General features: G+C 37.8%; 1 protein-coding gene across 2 annotated transcripts in view; it reads left to right on the forward strand.

Moving 5' to 3' along the window:
- Positions 1–17,837, forward strand: part of CDH13 (cadherin 13) — a 520,188-nt gene that overhangs the window by 195,973 nt on the left and 306,378 nt on the right. For both annotated transcript variants that reach the window (XM_075510904.1, XM_075510905.1), the window contains exon 4: positions 10,813–10,929. In XM_075510904.1, the coding sequence (XP_075367019.1) occupies positions 10,813–10,929 (117 nt within the window). The remainder of the gene's footprint in view (positions 1–10,812; positions 10,930–17,837) is intronic.

Consider the following 17,837-nt stretch of genomic DNA (forward strand, 5'->3'; position numbering starts at 1 on the left):
TGAACAAAAAAGTAAAGTGGAAACTAAGGGGTGGATAATATTCTATTTTGGTCGGAGCTCAGGTTTTTTAATCCATTTGAATGTATCACTTCTTTCTCAGAAAAACACTGGATTAGAAATCAAGAGACACGAGTTGAGTTTTTAGATCTGTGGGGTGTAAGTGCTAAAATAATGGGATTCACTGGAAAGTCTCTGGAAGCAATTATTAGAACAATACTGAATCTGTATCTTCTCTATCCCCTGTGAATGCTTTGACCACTGGACTATCTGTCCTTATTCAGTCACTCCATTGTAGTCAATAAGGAGCTATGGGGTGCTCCAACCCTGCTCTGACAGTTTTGAGAGTATTCTTTGTAAAAGTCTTGGATGCTGCTACCCACTGACCAGAAACCCAGAGCAGGTAGCCCATGGCCAATGCTACAGAAGCAAGGCAGTAGGAATAGCAGTGGCATTGCCGAACAGATGGCATGCAGGCTGGGAGTAAGGTTGGATCTGTCTTCTCTTGGCCAGGAAACTTGAATAAAACCTGTTTACTTGGTGTTTGTGTAGGTGGTGACTGTTCTCATCCCATGGAGATGCTCAGTTAAAAGTCAACAGGTGTGAAAGAGGGAATATAAATATTTCTATGCTACTATAGCTGCAGGTTGTTAGGGCAAAATGCTCAGATCCAAACATATGAATTTTAATGATATACAATATTGAACTATCAATGTCACATTTCATGTATTGTAAAGCTGTACTCGACTTCAGTTTCAGCAGTTGTAATCCAGAAAAAAAACCCCTTCAAACCATTGTAAACTATAACTCCTGCCATTTTAGACTCTTTTTCCTGAAGTATGTGGCAATTAATATTGTTAGCAGCTTGATGTTACAGCTCATGAATCATTGATCTTTTTCAGTATAGCAATTAATTTGCTCCTGATTTCTGACAGGTACACTCTTTGAATTTCCTGAATTAGACTTAATTGCCAGCATGTGATTAAGGAGAAATGTGAGAGTCCACTGAGATCTCCAAGCCTATGTCTGGGTCTCCATCTTGTACGTTTCACTTTTCTTTTGGAAATGTTCTGCAAAAAAGCTGAGCTTTGATTTCTCACCCCAAAATAGATACGGCAAAAACAAAACAATGTTGCTATTTCTAACTAGCATATTTTCCAAGTTCTATAGAAGTTGGATCTAGAAGTAAAATTTGAGTAAATTACTGGTTTTTTAAGTGTCTTGGGAGTCATACTTTTTAAAAAGTTGTTCTACTGCATGTGAATTTTTAGATACCTCTCATCTAAGTCAGAACTTCACGTGTGTACTCTCTTCTTCAGTAATATTATGTGGGCCTTTGAGACTGTCCGGACTAATGAAAGGTTTAGAACTAAGGGGCATTGTCCTGTGAATTTAATTGGGTCACTATGGTGGGAACAAATAACCCCAGGGCATGTTCAGGTCTTGTATTTTCATCTGTGACAAATGCAGTCAAATTCTAGTACCAAGTCCGGTAGTAACTTATTACTACCTGACACTCAGGTAGTAATAAGAAGCTGTCCACAAGACACTACAACACTGTCTCTTTATTTGTGTCACAGAATAGAATTAAGCTTCTGGTATCAGACAGTTACTGTCTGTTAATTTGTTTGTATTGAAGAGTGAAAATACAGCCCAAGTTGTGAAGTGGATTAATACACTATGATTTCAGCTCTTTGGACTCAGTTAATGCCCGTTAATTAATTTGTTCTAAGTAGCTGGACCAAGCAGTGAAGTGGATTAATGCACTAACGTTTTAGCTCTTTCGACCAAATTTCAAATCTAGCTTGGTGAATGAGGAGTTTTTCTGTAGCCTAGATCTAAGTGGGCATTTTGTCTTCATCACAAACTACCACTTCATTTGTCAGTCTGGCAGCTCCTGGATAGGAAAGCACAAGAATGCCAGCTCTGTAGAGCACCATGCATGCATAGTCAAGTCTAATAGAATATATCCAGACTTTGTTGTTGTTTAGATCTATGTTTAGAACTATGATCTAAACATAATGCATTCCTGCTTTGCAGTCTTATGTAACGTATTATTTTGCTAGGAGTCAATACAACTCTGATTTAATGGAAAGGAGGAAGGAAGTGGTGCAGGTGCATGACTGCAACATTACATTACATGCAAGGGTGTACCAGTACTAATGGAAAGAAAAGCATTGAAACTCCCTCCCAGTTAAACTGTCCTTGATTACTGCAACAAGAAACAGACTTCTCAGACTCTTAATAAAAGGGGTCTTGTTCTGCAGCATGAGGTAACTGGCAATTTTTTTGCAATACCCATGACCAGGTCTCCCTATATGTAATCTGTACTGTGCAGAGTATGATTCTGAGTGTGCCCAGCAGAGTGCACATGCACAGTTCAGGTTGTCAGAATGTATAGGGTAGGGTTGTAGGACATACAGTCAGTGTCTGCATTGTGAGTTTTGTGAAATTTCAGGCCAAAGGCTGAATTCCTCATTTCCCTCCCCTGAGAATTTTATGGGATGGGAAAATAAACTGTTTTTTCTGGACAGTCAGGATTAATGATACATTGTGAGAGAAGGAAGAGATAATGTTTAATGTGTGTATCTGTCCAGCATGACATGAATTAATTCCCATTTTAAATAAAGACATGCTTTTATTTAAAGTGAAAAACAGTGACGTGGAAGCTTTGGAACCCCCGGGTCTGCTGGTAGCTTAACAAGGGGCTTCTCTTTCTGCTGTCCTGCTTCTTGAATTGCTGCTTACAGCGTGCACACCGAGTTTAAAATGCCACTGTTGTGATTTGACAGAATTTATACATTCTTTGAATTGGCTTGGGTGGCCATGCATTGGGAAAATGGCAGGGGAGGGGAGAACAAGGTCCTGGATGTGTTATGGTGGTATTTCTCCAGCTCTAGACTGATCTATGGTATATACAAATCTCTTTGCTGCAGTACTTCATGCATGGTGTGTCAGCTTCCAAGGAGAGAATCAGGGGTTAAAATACGGCATTATGAGGAATTGCTGTTACTTTTCTTGTCTTGAATGAGTTGAAAGACCTGTACTGGAAGTATTCCCAAATCTACCAGTATTTCAGAAATTTTAACACTGACTGTGCTTTTGGTGGGGGAATGGACCTGGTTATCTGATAAAGATGGGTGAAATAGGGAAGCTTTGGAGTTGTAATGCCAAGACAGATGTTGCTTAAAAAAACCCCCTAAGAATAGAAAAAAAATAGGTATTTCTGGAAACAAAAAATGTCAATTTTAGATTATTTCAGTTTGAGGAGAGTTGTATCATCAGTGTTCAAGGTAAACAAATTAAAAATAAATGTTAGGGAATGAATGTTTTGCAAAGAAAAACAAGACTTGCAGAATTGCACTGAGAGCAAGAGAAAAGTGAGGTGTTATTTGGGAACACAGGAGGTGCACAGGAAGAACAGAAGGATTGTGCAGAGTTTAGAAAAGAATAGCAAGGTAAATAATCAATGTTTGGAATTAGATGAGAGGTCATTTTGTTGAAGGAATGGAGATGATGAAGAAATTGAGGGGTAACAAGGAATATGTGGCAATAGAGCTTTAAAAAAATTGTTGGGGAGCAGGACTGAGAAGGTTTTAATTGTAATCACAGCCTGGAGCCTTGTAGGGGGTAGGAAGAAATGTGTTTTATGCATCCATTCAGACATAGGACTGGCGCTGCAGCCACTAGATCTATTAAACATTATACATTACTTTAACATACAGTATTATTGCTTTAGGGTATCATGAAATTGCTTTTGTGCAGCACTGTTATAATGCAATGAATTCCATAGCACTTGAGCAATCCAGAACATGGGTATAAAATGTGTTAGTTTTCTTCCATATGCTTATAGCTGGCTGCCTTGCAGCGAGACGTAGAAAGCTGTTTTTCCAAGGTAGGACAACTTCTTCTGTGAATAGGATTTATTTTACATAAGAAATAAATTTTCTTTATTAGAAATTGTCCTTATATCCCAGAAGTGAAACATGCAACAGCTTGTTCATGGCTGCTTGTGTTATTCCACATTTGGAGTTGTCAGTTGCCTGCTATTGATCCACAGGTTTTGTGGCTTTACATAGGTTACTGCCCCACCAAAAGGGTTCATCTTTGATTCATTTATCATGCCCTAGACTTGAGATACGTGTTCTTTCTCCTTCTCACTCTGGAAATCAGCGTGTTTTCAACATGTGTGAAGCTTGCTGGGGGTTAAAGGGAAGCTCTCACATTTTGAGTTCCTCCAATATAAGTGAAGAAAGGAGTCCACTGAGTGGACTCAGTAGGAATATTAAGAGTAAGAAGTTAAGGCTTTGTTCCCATGCTGTGCAATGAATTTTCCATGTGGCTTTGGTTAAGTCTCAAAAGGATCAGATTTGTGAAAGGTTTTAATTGCTTCACAAGTCCACTATGTGTCTAGTACTATTTTCAATAGCAGTCTGGTATCTAACCCAATGGGAGATGCTTTCATTAAAAGAAAAAAGAAAAACAAAGAAAAGAAAAAAAATGTTTTCAAGGTAAATTTTTATTACAGGACACTTTTCTTAAGGCTTGTATGCCTTGGCAATTGCATCAGCAAGTGCTTTCCTTATTTACACTACATTTACTTAAGGTGCTGAAGGTTTTGGGATATCTTTAACAATTTTGAATTTTTTCTGGCATGCTGTAAAAGCAGTCTGGTTTTGTTTGCTTTCCAACCAATGTAAGCACAGTAGAGATGGGGAGAAGGGTATTTTTAACGGTGATAAGTGATGTGTTGTTAGTGTATCCTGGTGAAGACAGAGGCATAAGGTCAGCCGCTGCCTTTTTCCTTAAGCCCATATTTGCAATGCTGTTTGACAGATGCAGTCAGTCAGAGCATATTTGCTTGTTTGTGTATAAGGGATACCTCATTATATTTAATGAGCAGTGTGGAACCAATATGAGATTTCCTGAAAGAGGGGGTGATTCACATATGGTTCGAAAGGAAAATAGCACTCACTAAATGATGACAAGAAAAGTCTGAAATGTTAATTTAAAAAAAGAAAAGGCACTTGGTTGTCATTTCTGTATTATTCTCAGAACAGGTAACTCCCATGGTTAATATGTACAAAAGGAAAGTTAATGGCATTTAGTCCATTATCATCTTAGAAAAACTTTTCCCTGAGACAGAATAAGGCAGGTGTGAAGATAAATGAAACTTATACTTGAATAGAAACAGGACTTTTCCATCACAAAAGATACTGCAGAGGTTCAGGGCAATAATGGAATGTATCACTTCACAAAGCAAAAGTTCAGATATGTCTCCACGATAGTTGTCATTTTGTCACATATGCATTACAAAAATACTTTAGAATAAATTAGCATTAAAATAGTTATGATGTACACATGACAATGATTTGAACAAGAATAAAATTTTTCCTAGTATGTTCTTGACTCCTCTAAAGATAAAAGGAACCTCCATCCTATAAAAATACATATAGCACAGCTAGCTGAATGGCACAGTAGCAAAGCTGTAGTCTGAGATTACCAAGTGTCTGTGAAGTTAATGGGTATATCGGTTAGGCAGTGTAAGGATCTCTCTCTATATTTATGTAACAATTATAATGGTAGAAGCACCCAACGTAATTAAATCAAGTTCCACCAGCAATTTCCATTACCCAGATGTTATATCTGACCATGTTTCACAAGCCTGGAAGCTTATGTGCTCTGACATACCTGATACCCCTTAGCATGCTAGATTTTAGATGGATTTGTTTTTCTAAAGTACACAGTGTGATTTTTAGGGTGACATTAACAGGCACTGAGGACAGACTACTCTTGTGCAGATGTTTGTGTGTATGCCACTGACCTTTACAATTCTTAAGTTTATTCATTGAGTTAATTATTTGTTTAAAAGGTTGTTCTTTAACTTACAAGTAAAGTTCCAGCACTTTTCTTAGGTTTTCGTATTATTAACAACATGAGAAAATATTTTTTCTTTTTTGGCACATGGTTTAGAAATCATTAACTATTGATACTGCTGATCATAACAATAGTCTGATGATAGAAATAACATGCATAAAGCAACTAAGTATTACAGCACAATTGTGAAATTTCAGCTAAGAATTATATAAAGATTACTTCTTCTTAAGTTGATCTGTATGCAGTTTTAGTTTTTCAGTCTTACATAGTGATGTTATTTTGTAGGAAGACTGACATACCACTGAATACCACATCCCATTTGCTATTTCAGAGGAATTTTTCTGGCAACAAGCATCCAATTAATTTTGTTTCTTTTTTGTATTTGGGACTGGCCCCATTTTATACCATCAAGCTTAGTATATAAAAACAACTAAATGGTAAGAAACTCAACCACTTTTCTGGTCGCCATAGTGGATTACAGATTGCCACTCCAGTGATGTTTCCAACCCTTATTGTGACAAATCGATATCAGTATTCAGCCACCTTATTCCCATGACAAGTCCTAATGAAATTTTCTTTGCTAAGAGTAATGGTGCCTGCTACTGGATAGTGACTAAGCCATTCATTCAAATATTCAAGTACTGCAATGCTCCCAAGAACCGCTGGTAAAAAGAAAGTAAAACCAAAACAGAGTGGAGAGTTCTCAAGGGATCTGGGGAAACTGCAACTTGCATAGCATCATAGTTTGGGCAGACTGGCATCTTTCAATAAAAGCCTAACCTAAATGGTGGGAAAATGAGGAGGCTGTGTTTGTTGCTTGCTTAATGTGAATAGGGAATCAAGCTTTGTTGCCAGTGAATCAGCATATTGGGTACTGAACTATTGTTGTACTGATTCCACATCTAGAAAGGGAACTTAACGAAGTCAAAAACAGGGTGTAAAAGCTGGTTATGAAATGGTGGACAGTGAAATGATAGTTGGATTCTGATCAGGTAATCCACTGTCCATGAAAACAGTAGCTGGAAGATAGCGATCACAGATGTGATATCGCAGTTAAATAGTAAAAATAAAGAACCTGGTAGGATTTCTCTCCTACCACCTTGGTGTCAAAAAAAAAAAAAAAATCAGAAGACCAGAATTCTTATTTTTGGTGCACTTTTCTTAGGAAGGCATATATTTATTATAGGTTTGTTTGTTTGTTTAAATTTTGTTTGTGGATGGATGTTTCTGGACACACACCTTAGATTTCTGTTTGTTGTGCAAAGCAGCAGGCATGGGAGAAGCAGACGGTAGTCATAGCCATTGGCTCTCTGGGTGCTGATTGAACACCACCCATCTGGGACATGCCATTCTATGCTCTCTGGACTGCCAGCTCCAGACTCCTGGCACATAAATATTTGTCTGGAGTCATGGCTGCTAGAAAGACATGGTAGGTATTATAGTCTTTGATCAGCTGGTTCCAGTAAAGATGATGGAAAACTCCTTTGTGTCAAGGAGCTGTGTCAAGGGGCAAAAGAAGGCTCCTGTCATAATGCTAGCCTGATATTGTAAGAAAATTTGAAGCAAAATTTTCAACTCTCTCTGGAGTAATTTCATATCCCTTGTGAGCTGCTTCTTCAAGAAATTAAATAGGTGAATTCAGTAAAAATTGTTATATATGCAATATATTTACCCATGAATGAGAATCTTTTCAGTGTTTTGACTGTTGAATCAGGTACTAAGTGCTCATGTAATTTCAGATTCTTTGGCTTCTCTCTTATATACTGGTTAAGAATCATCCAGTTGCAGCTGCTTGGCATTAAGCAAAATGTTCGTTCTTTTTCCCTGTTCTTTACAAATGGGGAAATCATTATCATAACCACAAACAGCACTGGATTATTAAATGTGTTGGTGAAGTACTCTTGACCTTATCTTTCTTTCTGTTTACCTGCATTCCATAGTGATGCTTTTGGCTACTCATTTAATCAGTCATGCTGCTGTTAGACACTAGGGTGTGAGGAGAAAGAGAGAAATCGTCATGAAGAAATCAGTATTTAAAAACTAGCAGTGACATTTGAAGAATAAATGGTGTGAAACATACTCAGAGAAGTGCTTACATTTCTGTGCCCAATCTGCTGAAGCACTCTTCTCCATACAACAGACCAATTATGTTAAAAACAAACAAACAAATAATATTATTTTTCCTTTTTTGTTCCAAAGTCCTACTTGGAAATCTGGACTTGAAGGCCTTAAGTCTTACCACCCTTCTGCTTTCCTTTAGAACTTTGCTTCTTTGTACTAATGACTGCAGTGTTGACTCATTCAATATGATTTGGCTTTTTCTTCCATTTGTGGACCTCCTGGGAAAGTGTAAGGATAACCTGTCGTAACAAAGTGATGAATTAATTGCTTATGCATCTATGACTACCAAAATTGGGAGATCTAGATATTGAACAATCTGAGCATTCCTTTTACTCCTCAAACTAGCATAGAAAGAAACAGGCAACATTCAAGGTCAGGTTGGATGAGGCTCTGAGCAACCTGATCCAGTTGAAGTTGTCCCTGCTCATTGCAGGAGGGTTGCACTAGATGACCTTTAAAGGTCCTTTCCAACCCAAACCATTCTATGATTCTATGAGTCAAAGAGATGTAAATCTGAATAGATGTCTTGGGCATTTCCAAAGAGCATGCATCTCTGAGTTCTTCCTTACATTGTCATGAGCTGAAGGGCAACCATGAAGGTAGGAGTTAGCACAAGAGAAAATTGTGATCAGTTGAGCACTGCTGCTGCTGAGCTAAAGAATTGTTATTTCCTTTTGGGCATACTGGTAGTCAATTTTACTCTCCTTAGAAATGTCACAGACACATGGCAGCCAAACTGTCTGCTGTGTTTACAGTGTAAGTGATTTTGAAAGCTTACTGCTCTGTGCATTTGCCTTTGGACAGAATTCAGCTCTTTCTTTTTTGCTTGACACTTCAAATGTTTTTATCTTGAACTTTCTCATGCTTTTTTATTAGGGAAAATTCTTTTGGGAGGGGAATTGAAAGACAAAAATAGGGACCCAAGTGGCCCACAGACTGAAAGATTAGAAGTGGCAAAGCCTTTGAGAGAGATGGGAACTCTGTATCAGGGTGAGGCTCAAAAAGTTATGAAAATTGGCAAAATTGTGAGAAGGGATTCTCTGCATGATTTCCACTGCTCTTTGACTTAATCGTGTCTAAAGCTGACTGTTGAAGGCTTGAGTTTCCGTTGCTGCTGTTGTCAAATTTGAAAAGTGATGCTAAAGCTAGTAGAGGTAGAGCAGTGTTTTGGTGGTGATAGATTCATGAGATGGGAGGTACCTAAACAGATGGCAGCAGGAGCAGCCTGTGGACTTCTTGACTGATGGATGTGCCACCAAGAAAACTCATTCAGCTTTGCAGTTTTATGAAAATACAGCCTAGGGATGAAGCTTTCCTATGTAATAAAGTAGCAGCTATTAAAACAACAGCATGGATTCTAGAACTGACTGAGAAACTTAGGTTTTTGCAGTTTCTGCATTAAGAGAGCAGAGAAAAGTGTTATCTGTAGGATGTAACTGCCTTATTGGAATTAGACATCTAATTCAACCTATGATTTCTTTTGTAAAACTATCATGACAACCTGAATGAATGGTAGTGATCTAAATCTTTTTCTGTTTCACAATTCCCAACACAGTAAAAATTTATGCGTTGGTGGGGTTATTTGGTGTTTTTTGGGGGTTTGTTTGGTTTGGTTTGGTTTTATGGGTTGTGTCCGTCCGTCCCCCCGCCCCCCCAAGAAAAAAAAAATCAAGGGGAGAACTTTGGGAGATGGAGAGAGGTTCTTTTTTACCTTGGCAGTAGTAACTGTGCTTGGAGAAGAGTTGCAGAGACACTAGGAGGAACCAAAAGGAAGGGGGTGGTCTCTGGGAAACTGCAGCTCGTGCAGAGAGAGCACCGAGAGGATCAGAGATCAAGGGGAGAGCTTTGGGAGATGGGGAGAGGCTGTTTTTGACCTTGTTAGTAACTGTGCTTGGAGAAGAGAGTTGCAGAGACTGTAGGGGGAAGCAAAAGGAAGGGGGTAGTCTCTGGGAAACCGCAGCTCATGCAGAGAGAGCGCTGAGAGGATCAGAGAGCAGAAGGGGAGGGAAGGCAAAGGTGTGACGGTCAGAGTTTTCTAGGGGCCAGAGGCCACTGTGAAGAGTTTGCTGTAGCTCATAAAGTGCTGAATTGCCTGAAGCTCAGCTAGAACTAAATACTTCAGAAACGCAGCAGGAAAAGGAAGGCTTGTGTATAAAACACTTCTACTTTTGTTCTTTCTGATATAGTAGCATGAGGTTTCCTCTAAGGAAAAAAAAACCAAAACCACCAACCCAAAACACCCAACACAAAAAAACCCTACTAGCTGATATACTAAGTTACACTTGGGTTTTGGTGTCTATTTTTATTTTTAAGTTACAAGCTTTTGGTGTTTATTATTGAGAGTTCATTAGCTGGGGATAGTCTCAGTACATTCACCTGTACGTTCTGTTTGATTAAAAGCCTGGGCTGAGAAGTGACGGAGTATAGATGCAACTTGAGATGTGAAAATCATGTAAGACATTTGAAGTGTGGCTTTTTACAGGTCTCATGCAAGTATCTGAGGTAATCCAGACCTTGTTTAAGATTTATGATTTAAGCAGTCATCAGGTTAGGATGGTAGGCACGCTCGCTTAGGTTTAAAACTAGTCTACAGGAATACAAAATGGATATGGCCTGTCCACTGTCACTGTAATAAGTGGAATAACCTGACAGATTTAAATAAATAGTTTCATATGTGATCAGTGATTGCTGGAAAACGTATAGGACAAAACCTAGAATCTTGTAGTTCATGTTAATTTTGCCTAAAGATGCAGGGAATGGAAATAACGACTGAATATGATTTTGAAAGTCTTTGTAATTGGTCTTTTTCTTTTTTAGGAAATCTTTAAGATAGAAGGCAACCTTGGAATTCCAAGACAAAAAAGGGCTATTTTGGCAACTCCAATATTAATTCCTGAAAATCAAAGACCACCATTCCCCCGATCTGTTGGCAAGGTAAGTCAATGAAGAACTGGATTGAATTTTGATATTAAGTAATTGATCTATTTCTCTTAAAATTTTGTAATGCCTATCATGTTGGTAGTAATATCCCAGGCAAAATTAAGAAACATAAAACTGAACAGAGACGATTGTTTCACTGTTTATATTGTGTAGACAGATGAAAACGGCTTTGTATTCATGGCAGACTTTAACAGCATACATTCTGGTAAAAAGCATTAATCAGAGACGTATGTTTTCATGCGGCTGCTATCTTCAGTAGAGGTTGCTGCCCACCCGTGTATCTGTGTGTTAGACTGGGGCTGAAATCTAGGCCAGGAATGTTCTGAAGAATATCCTACTGCATAGTGTGGATTATCTTGTTTCTATTCTCAAGACCTAGAAGGAATTCATAAGGCATTACATGTAAAACCATTTTTTGTTCATTCCTTAGTTAATTTCTAGCGTCCAAAGACAAAATAAGTCTTTGCAGGTGGTTTTGGTTTTATTTTTTGTTGTTTGCAAAGGTCTGACAAAGAAGTGGAAAGTTTTTCTTGTGTCTGCAGGCAACCAGATAGACGAGAGTTCTAACAGACACTTTCCCAGAACTTCAGATGTACAGCTTGCATGTACTAAATCACTATAACTAAAATACCAATAATTGTTCAAATGGCCATTTAGGCATCGAAAGTTGTAATTACATTAATATATTTTGCATGTTGGTGGTTTTGAAACAGGGACTACTATGCATCGCTCTGACTTTTGTAGGCGTGTTAATGACATGATGGCCTATACAGCTGTGGAGTCTGTTCCTAATTCCCACTGATATGATCGCTGGAGCTAAATGCACAGCTTGAGGGCAGAATTTTACTCTACGATCAATGTGTAATTTAGCCAGCTGGCACCTAATCAGTTACTTTAATAATTAGGAAAGGTTGTTTTCCTATCAGTAAAAGAAAGAATAATCTATGAAGATTTACTTTTCTCCCCTTTCCCCATCAATAATTTATACTGATCTCATAAATTTCCGTAAGTTTTTCTATCTTTCTGAAGTATTTTGTAATGTGTCCTAAAGTTTCTAAAGCCAGTTCTGAACTTTTCCCTTAACATTTCACTGTTTGAGAATTAATGATCAATAACTAAAGTAAATATTGTTGGTTAATATGTTAGTGATAAATAGTTAATTTTTAGGACTTCTGTTGTGCAATTTTAAAGCAGTGAGAGAATTAAAAAGGTTACTTATACACAGATCTATCTTTCTCTTTTTTGTTATTGATTTATTTCTCCCTGCTCCCTTCCACTCCTACTGCTTGTGAACACTGAGTTTTTTAAATCTGAGGTAGTCTGAGTTGCTCTCTAGAAGCGCCTTAATTAAGTATTTTTATTGGGAGTTTACAATGCTAGTCCTGGTAACTGAGGCTCCTTAAGCAGAATGAGATGAATCAGGTCCTATTTGTACTTAAACGTTTTCCTAGCATCTTGTCATCTTGATTTGTTATCGTTCCTGAAATGCTAGTCACAAGGATCACAAGTGCATTAAGTGATGTACAAACACAGAAGTGTAAAAGCATCTGGCAGTCTGTTTTTCAAAGGCCCTAAGATACCTATCGTTGACTAATGTTTCAATTATAGGAACTGCAAATGATCAGCACCTTGAAATACTTTGAGCTGTCAGCAGTTTTAAAAGTCTTTAAATATAATTTTTTCCAGTATATTTCTAATTTAGGTATCTAGACATGAGTATTTTGGTTATCGCAAGTAGTAACATAGAGTGTATATGTGTCAAGTGATACAAAAAAATTAGAGATATTTAAAATAATAAAATTACATATTCTAGGTCTACTGCAGTAATTTGCAACTGAGTACTTAACAAAGCATAAATAAAAAGGTTTGGAGCCTCAGACATACTGATGGTAGGGAAGAGAGTCTATTGTTCCCTAACTAAAAAATTCAGTAGGAGTCAATGCTTGAAATAAAAGCAATTCTTTTAGGTCTTTTTGACATGTCACAGATATTCATAAGATAGGCCATGAAGTCTTCAGAAATAGAATAGTCTGTACTAATCTAGAGAGCCTTAGACACCCAATTAATGTACTTGTTTCAGATCCTCCACAAACTGTAGAAAAAGTTGATCATCTGTCTCATTTAACTTTAGATGCTTACTGTGAACTCTAGGTAGCCTCATGAATTTGCAAAAATGCATTTAGTTGGCCACTTCTGTGGGGCGTAAGAAACACATTTATTTCGTCTTCCACAATATTTTGGGGCTTATCTTCAGAAGCCTCAACAGGCCACTACATGGACTGATGAATTACAGCTTCTGATGTGTATGAATTTCTCTTGAAATTAAACTTTGCTGTCTCTGGTCTGCTGTAATCACTGTGAAGGGACATTGCAGATGTATTTAGTAGCTGTGGTTTCTATAGTGTTTTGGGGAAGAGAGAAAACATACAGAGAATGGATAATTTGCATGTTATAATAGAATTTAAAAAATGAGAAGGAAGAAGAAAGGAAAGCAGATTTGGGATCAAACTTTTGTCATGTAACTGCCAGAAGTCAGGGTTGAGGACTTGTGTAGGTCTGCTGCAATGGGAACAGCAGGGTTTGTCTCATAGTGCAGGGGCTCACAAGGGCTCACCCTGTCTGCCCAACACCTTGAGCAGTGTCCTTCTGAGCTCCTCTGTAATGGGCGTTCTGTAATGGGCGGTCAAATCTCTGAGATTGCACAGTGGGGCAGTTTATATTTTATTCACATATAGCAGTAAACATAGCAATAAAATCATTTAGGGACAAGGAATTCCAATACAATAATATGTGTGTGTGAGGGAATAACTATACATTTTCCTGTGTGAAAAATAATTCCAACTTTTGTTTTCCTTTCATCTTTGTTACTGCAATGTTACATTTTCTGCTCATCAGGAACATAAAGCTTTCCTGACTGAATGAAATATAGGATAGTGACAATTTCAGATAAGACTAGTTCTGTTTGATACCGTCATGTTGGTCCGGTTTGGAGGTCCACACAAAAGTTAGGTTTCCAGTTGCACCCTGAGTATGTTATTTTCGCTTTCTTTCATCTGCTTTAGCAAATTAGCAGTGTAGTTTATTCATCTGTCCTGACTGCCTCTTGCTTTCCAACCCATGCTATGTTGCCTGGAAATGCACAAGGTTGTTTGGAAGTGATTGCAGCAGCCACCAACAGTTGAGCTGCTTAGGAGCACTTGGGAGCAGGGCAGATGTGCAAAAATAGGAGGGCAGCGGGAGAACAATTAATTACATTTTATTTCACAATTAGGAAATAATAGCATAAACAAGAAAATGGGGATTTTAGAGGACTTTATTCATTAAGGTTTGGTGATATAAGTCAGGAAGGAGGTATTGCACTAGAAAAGTGAAAAACTTGGTTTGTTTTAATTAATAACAAATATTTAAATTAGTATTTAGCTTAACAAGGAAATACATGTGTAGAGGCTGTTCTCTGTGCTATTACTGGCTTTCAGCATACCCACTTAGGAATGAGATTATTGCCTTGCCATTTGCACATCCTTCATTAGGGTATCTCTTAATTAAATAACTATCATAGATGTGCTGTGCTTGTAGGTAGAGGAATCTCACCTTTTAGCAGAATTTAAGCTTTTGCATATTATCCTTCATTCCTGAGGGAAACTAGTAAGATTAAAATATTTTAATACAGTCTTGGTAATATGGGCCTTTGTGGCCAGATGGCCCAGGCTACAACTGTTGACTGTTACTGATGTGTTTTGTTTAGCTCTTGCTGATATAGCACAGGGATATGATATTCAATTTTTAGTCTCTCTCCATATGTTACTTTTCCGGTTTATTTGTCCACATCAAGTCAAATGAAGTACAAAACAGTGGGATGCAGGATTATCTTGTAATTATGGTGATAGGTTATTCGCCACTAAGCTATGGAAATGTTTTCTAAGACTAACTTAAGAGTGGTGGTTCTATGCATCTATTTGATGCCAGCCTCCAGACACACTTTAACTGTGGTGATGAACTGCATGATGGTACTTTTTGAAGTTTAATGCTTACACTAATGCAGAGCTCAAACTGCAGGAAGGTAGTTGTGGAGATGGTTAAGTTCCAGATCTTCTTCCAGACATTAGGAGAGAAGGACATGTGCAAAGAGAGAGTGTTTTAGTATAGGCTGAAAGGATTTGCTATAGATTTTATCGATGAACATATGATGAATCCATGATTCTATTCTTTAATTTAAAGGAATTATCCTCCATAAGAATGAATATTTGAATTATTGACACATAAGATCTGGAAGCCATGAGTGGCCTGGTAAAAATTGGTAGGACTTTTTATGCTCAGTGAAGGCTGGAAGACAGAGAGAGGTACACAGGAGACTTTGTAGGAAACTGCTGAATGAAGAAAAAGCAAAACCTTATATTTTGCCAGTAAGAGAATTTGTTGCTTTGTTACTTGGCTGTTTTGTCCTTTTGGAAGGAGAGGAGGTTTGTTCAGATATTTTGCATCAGATAGTGCATATATACTCCCTGCCTTTGATCTGGGCTGATGAACAGTTAGCTGCCAAATGACAATTAGGTGGCAGGACTGACCTAAACAAAAGCTCAAGAGAAAAAGTGGCGCAGGCTAGCAAACAAGATAGAAATCTTTAAGATCTATGAGGAGGTGGGTTGTTTTTTTTTCCTCCTCTGAGCTGTAAATTTAAGGCAAAGAGAAAACACAGCTTGTCTGTTAATGCAGCAATAGAAAAAACCTGAAGAGGGGAGGAAACTGAAGATGACTGGATGGAAAAGCTGCTGGAAGCTTATTATTTTTGAGTGGCTATCTGATTGAAGCTATTTATATATGATAAATTATATGCTTCACACAAGAGGACTGTTAAATACTAAAGATGCAGCTGGAAAAAATGCCAAACTTCAGACAAAAGTTTGAAAAGAAGGTGATAGAAGTGTAAAGAGAGATGATCGCGATCCACCAACCTTTGAAGAGAACCTGGAGAGAAGGATTGTATATTAGAGGAGGAAATGTGAAAGACAACAGAAGAACAAGAGAAATGGTGAAATAAAAGCTGAATTAAGAAGTGCATTTATTCTACCGGAAAATTAGGCAGAAAATGAGGGGGTGGGGGAGAGAGTCTGAAGACAAATGGAGGAGGGAAAGGACCTAGGTAGGGTGGGTGTCCAAGTCTGGAAGATAATGGTGTGCGCTGACAGAGAACAGAATGATGTGCAGAATGGAGGAGATATACCTAAAAGCTTTTCCAACACCAAGACAGAAATCTGTGTGTCTCCATACCAACTTCTCAGTTGGTAAAGATCTGAATCTCAGTTCTTGGAAAATAATGCAGAAGCAAGAGAACGTGTTTCTTACTATCGAATTAGAAGTGGGTCTGAGTTCTACAGGAAAAACCTAGTGCAATTTTAAAATTATTTTTTAATATCTGTTTGGTTGTTTTCAAATCATCACCACATCAGATGTAATGATCAGGCTGTGCCAAAGAGTATGCTCAGAAATGGGGAGGTGGTCATCAGCAGGAAGACTTGTCCAGAAGGCAAGAATATTTCAGTGACAGCTGAAAAAGTGGTGCCATCAGGGAGATGTTGGAATGATTGGCTCCTGGGAAGCATTGCAGGGTGAGGACCTTTTTCAGAGAGTAGATGGAATCACTCAGGTACAAGGAGTTCTAGTTTCTTGCATCAAGGTCAGATGGCATATAAGGAGAGCACTCGGCTAATGTATGCAGAAGCCTGTCTGTCATTCTGTGTGGTAAAATACAGGTCCACAGATGAGGATCCATAAACAAGCAGCAAAGAGTGGTAGAAAGATGTACAGAAAGGGGCGGGGGGGGAGGTGTTATTGATGAATAGCACTTAGGCAATAAAGACAGTCTTAATAAATAAAGCTCTTTCTAATCCAGCAAGAAAAAAGATTGATATTAGAGAAAAATCAAGTTATGGTACTAGTACAGTAAGATTGCGCAGAAATATGTATGTCTGAGCTCAATTTGTTCAGCCTAGCACAGTGTTTTCTGTAAATCCAGAGTGAGCGTAATGATTTAAGCGAAAGGAAAATACTGGCATAATAACTAATGGATATAAATTTTGGTGGAAGATTAGAAGAAAAGTTTCTAGTCCCCAGAGAAGAGGAATTAATTTTCAACAGAAGTACTGAGGAGGGAATACAAAGTTTGATAAATATATGATCACAGCTGCATAATACGGCTGCTTCTGATCGTGAAAGAACAGACACCTAGAGGTTTCCTGCTATTCTAGTGTTCTTGGAAATGTGTAATACCCTGCTGACTTGGACCTGGATGGACCGTCGGAGATGTCAGAGTTTAACATCTGATGAAATTCACAGCTTGCATGAAGGAATGGCACACTTCTGACCTTCATGGAAAAATACCAACCTACCTCAGCAATGAATGTAATGAATTGAACAGCACTCCATTAAATTAAAGGGCTTTCGATGCAAGTACATGAATTATTAAACTACAGCATATTAATTTTCATTAAAGAATATGTATTTGATGTCCTAACAAACCATTACGTGAAAACAGCACTTCAAATTTATCTCCTTTTCTGAAAGGTCTCTCTTCAAACTTCTTGGTTTTTTTAAAATATTGATAGTCACATAAACAATTCCAACAGAATACATTTGTTCTCTTTAAGCTAACAGAATTTTAATGGAAAGCCTGTTAAAATACTTCTGTTTACTTAAGATCTTTTAGAAGAATCATACGTGAGCAGCAGATACCTTGGAAAACTGGTAAATAATAAGAATTTACCATTATTTTTCAGTGTTTGGTATCATTAATAAGAATAAAAGCATTTTTAAACACTTGAGGAATACTTTCTAATCTAGTTACTATGGTTACAAGTTTGTTGGAGATAAAGCAGCTCTATGGCAACAGTGGAATTAAATTTTCT

Source organism: Mycteria americana, chromosome 8 (genome assembly GCF_035582795.1).
Source record: "Mycteria americana isolate JAX WOST 10 ecotype Jacksonville Zoo and Gardens chromosome 8, USCA_MyAme_1.0, whole genome shotgun sequence".
NCBI classification, from domain to species: Eukaryota; Metazoa; Chordata; class Aves; order Ciconiiformes; family Ciconiidae; genus Mycteria; species Mycteria americana.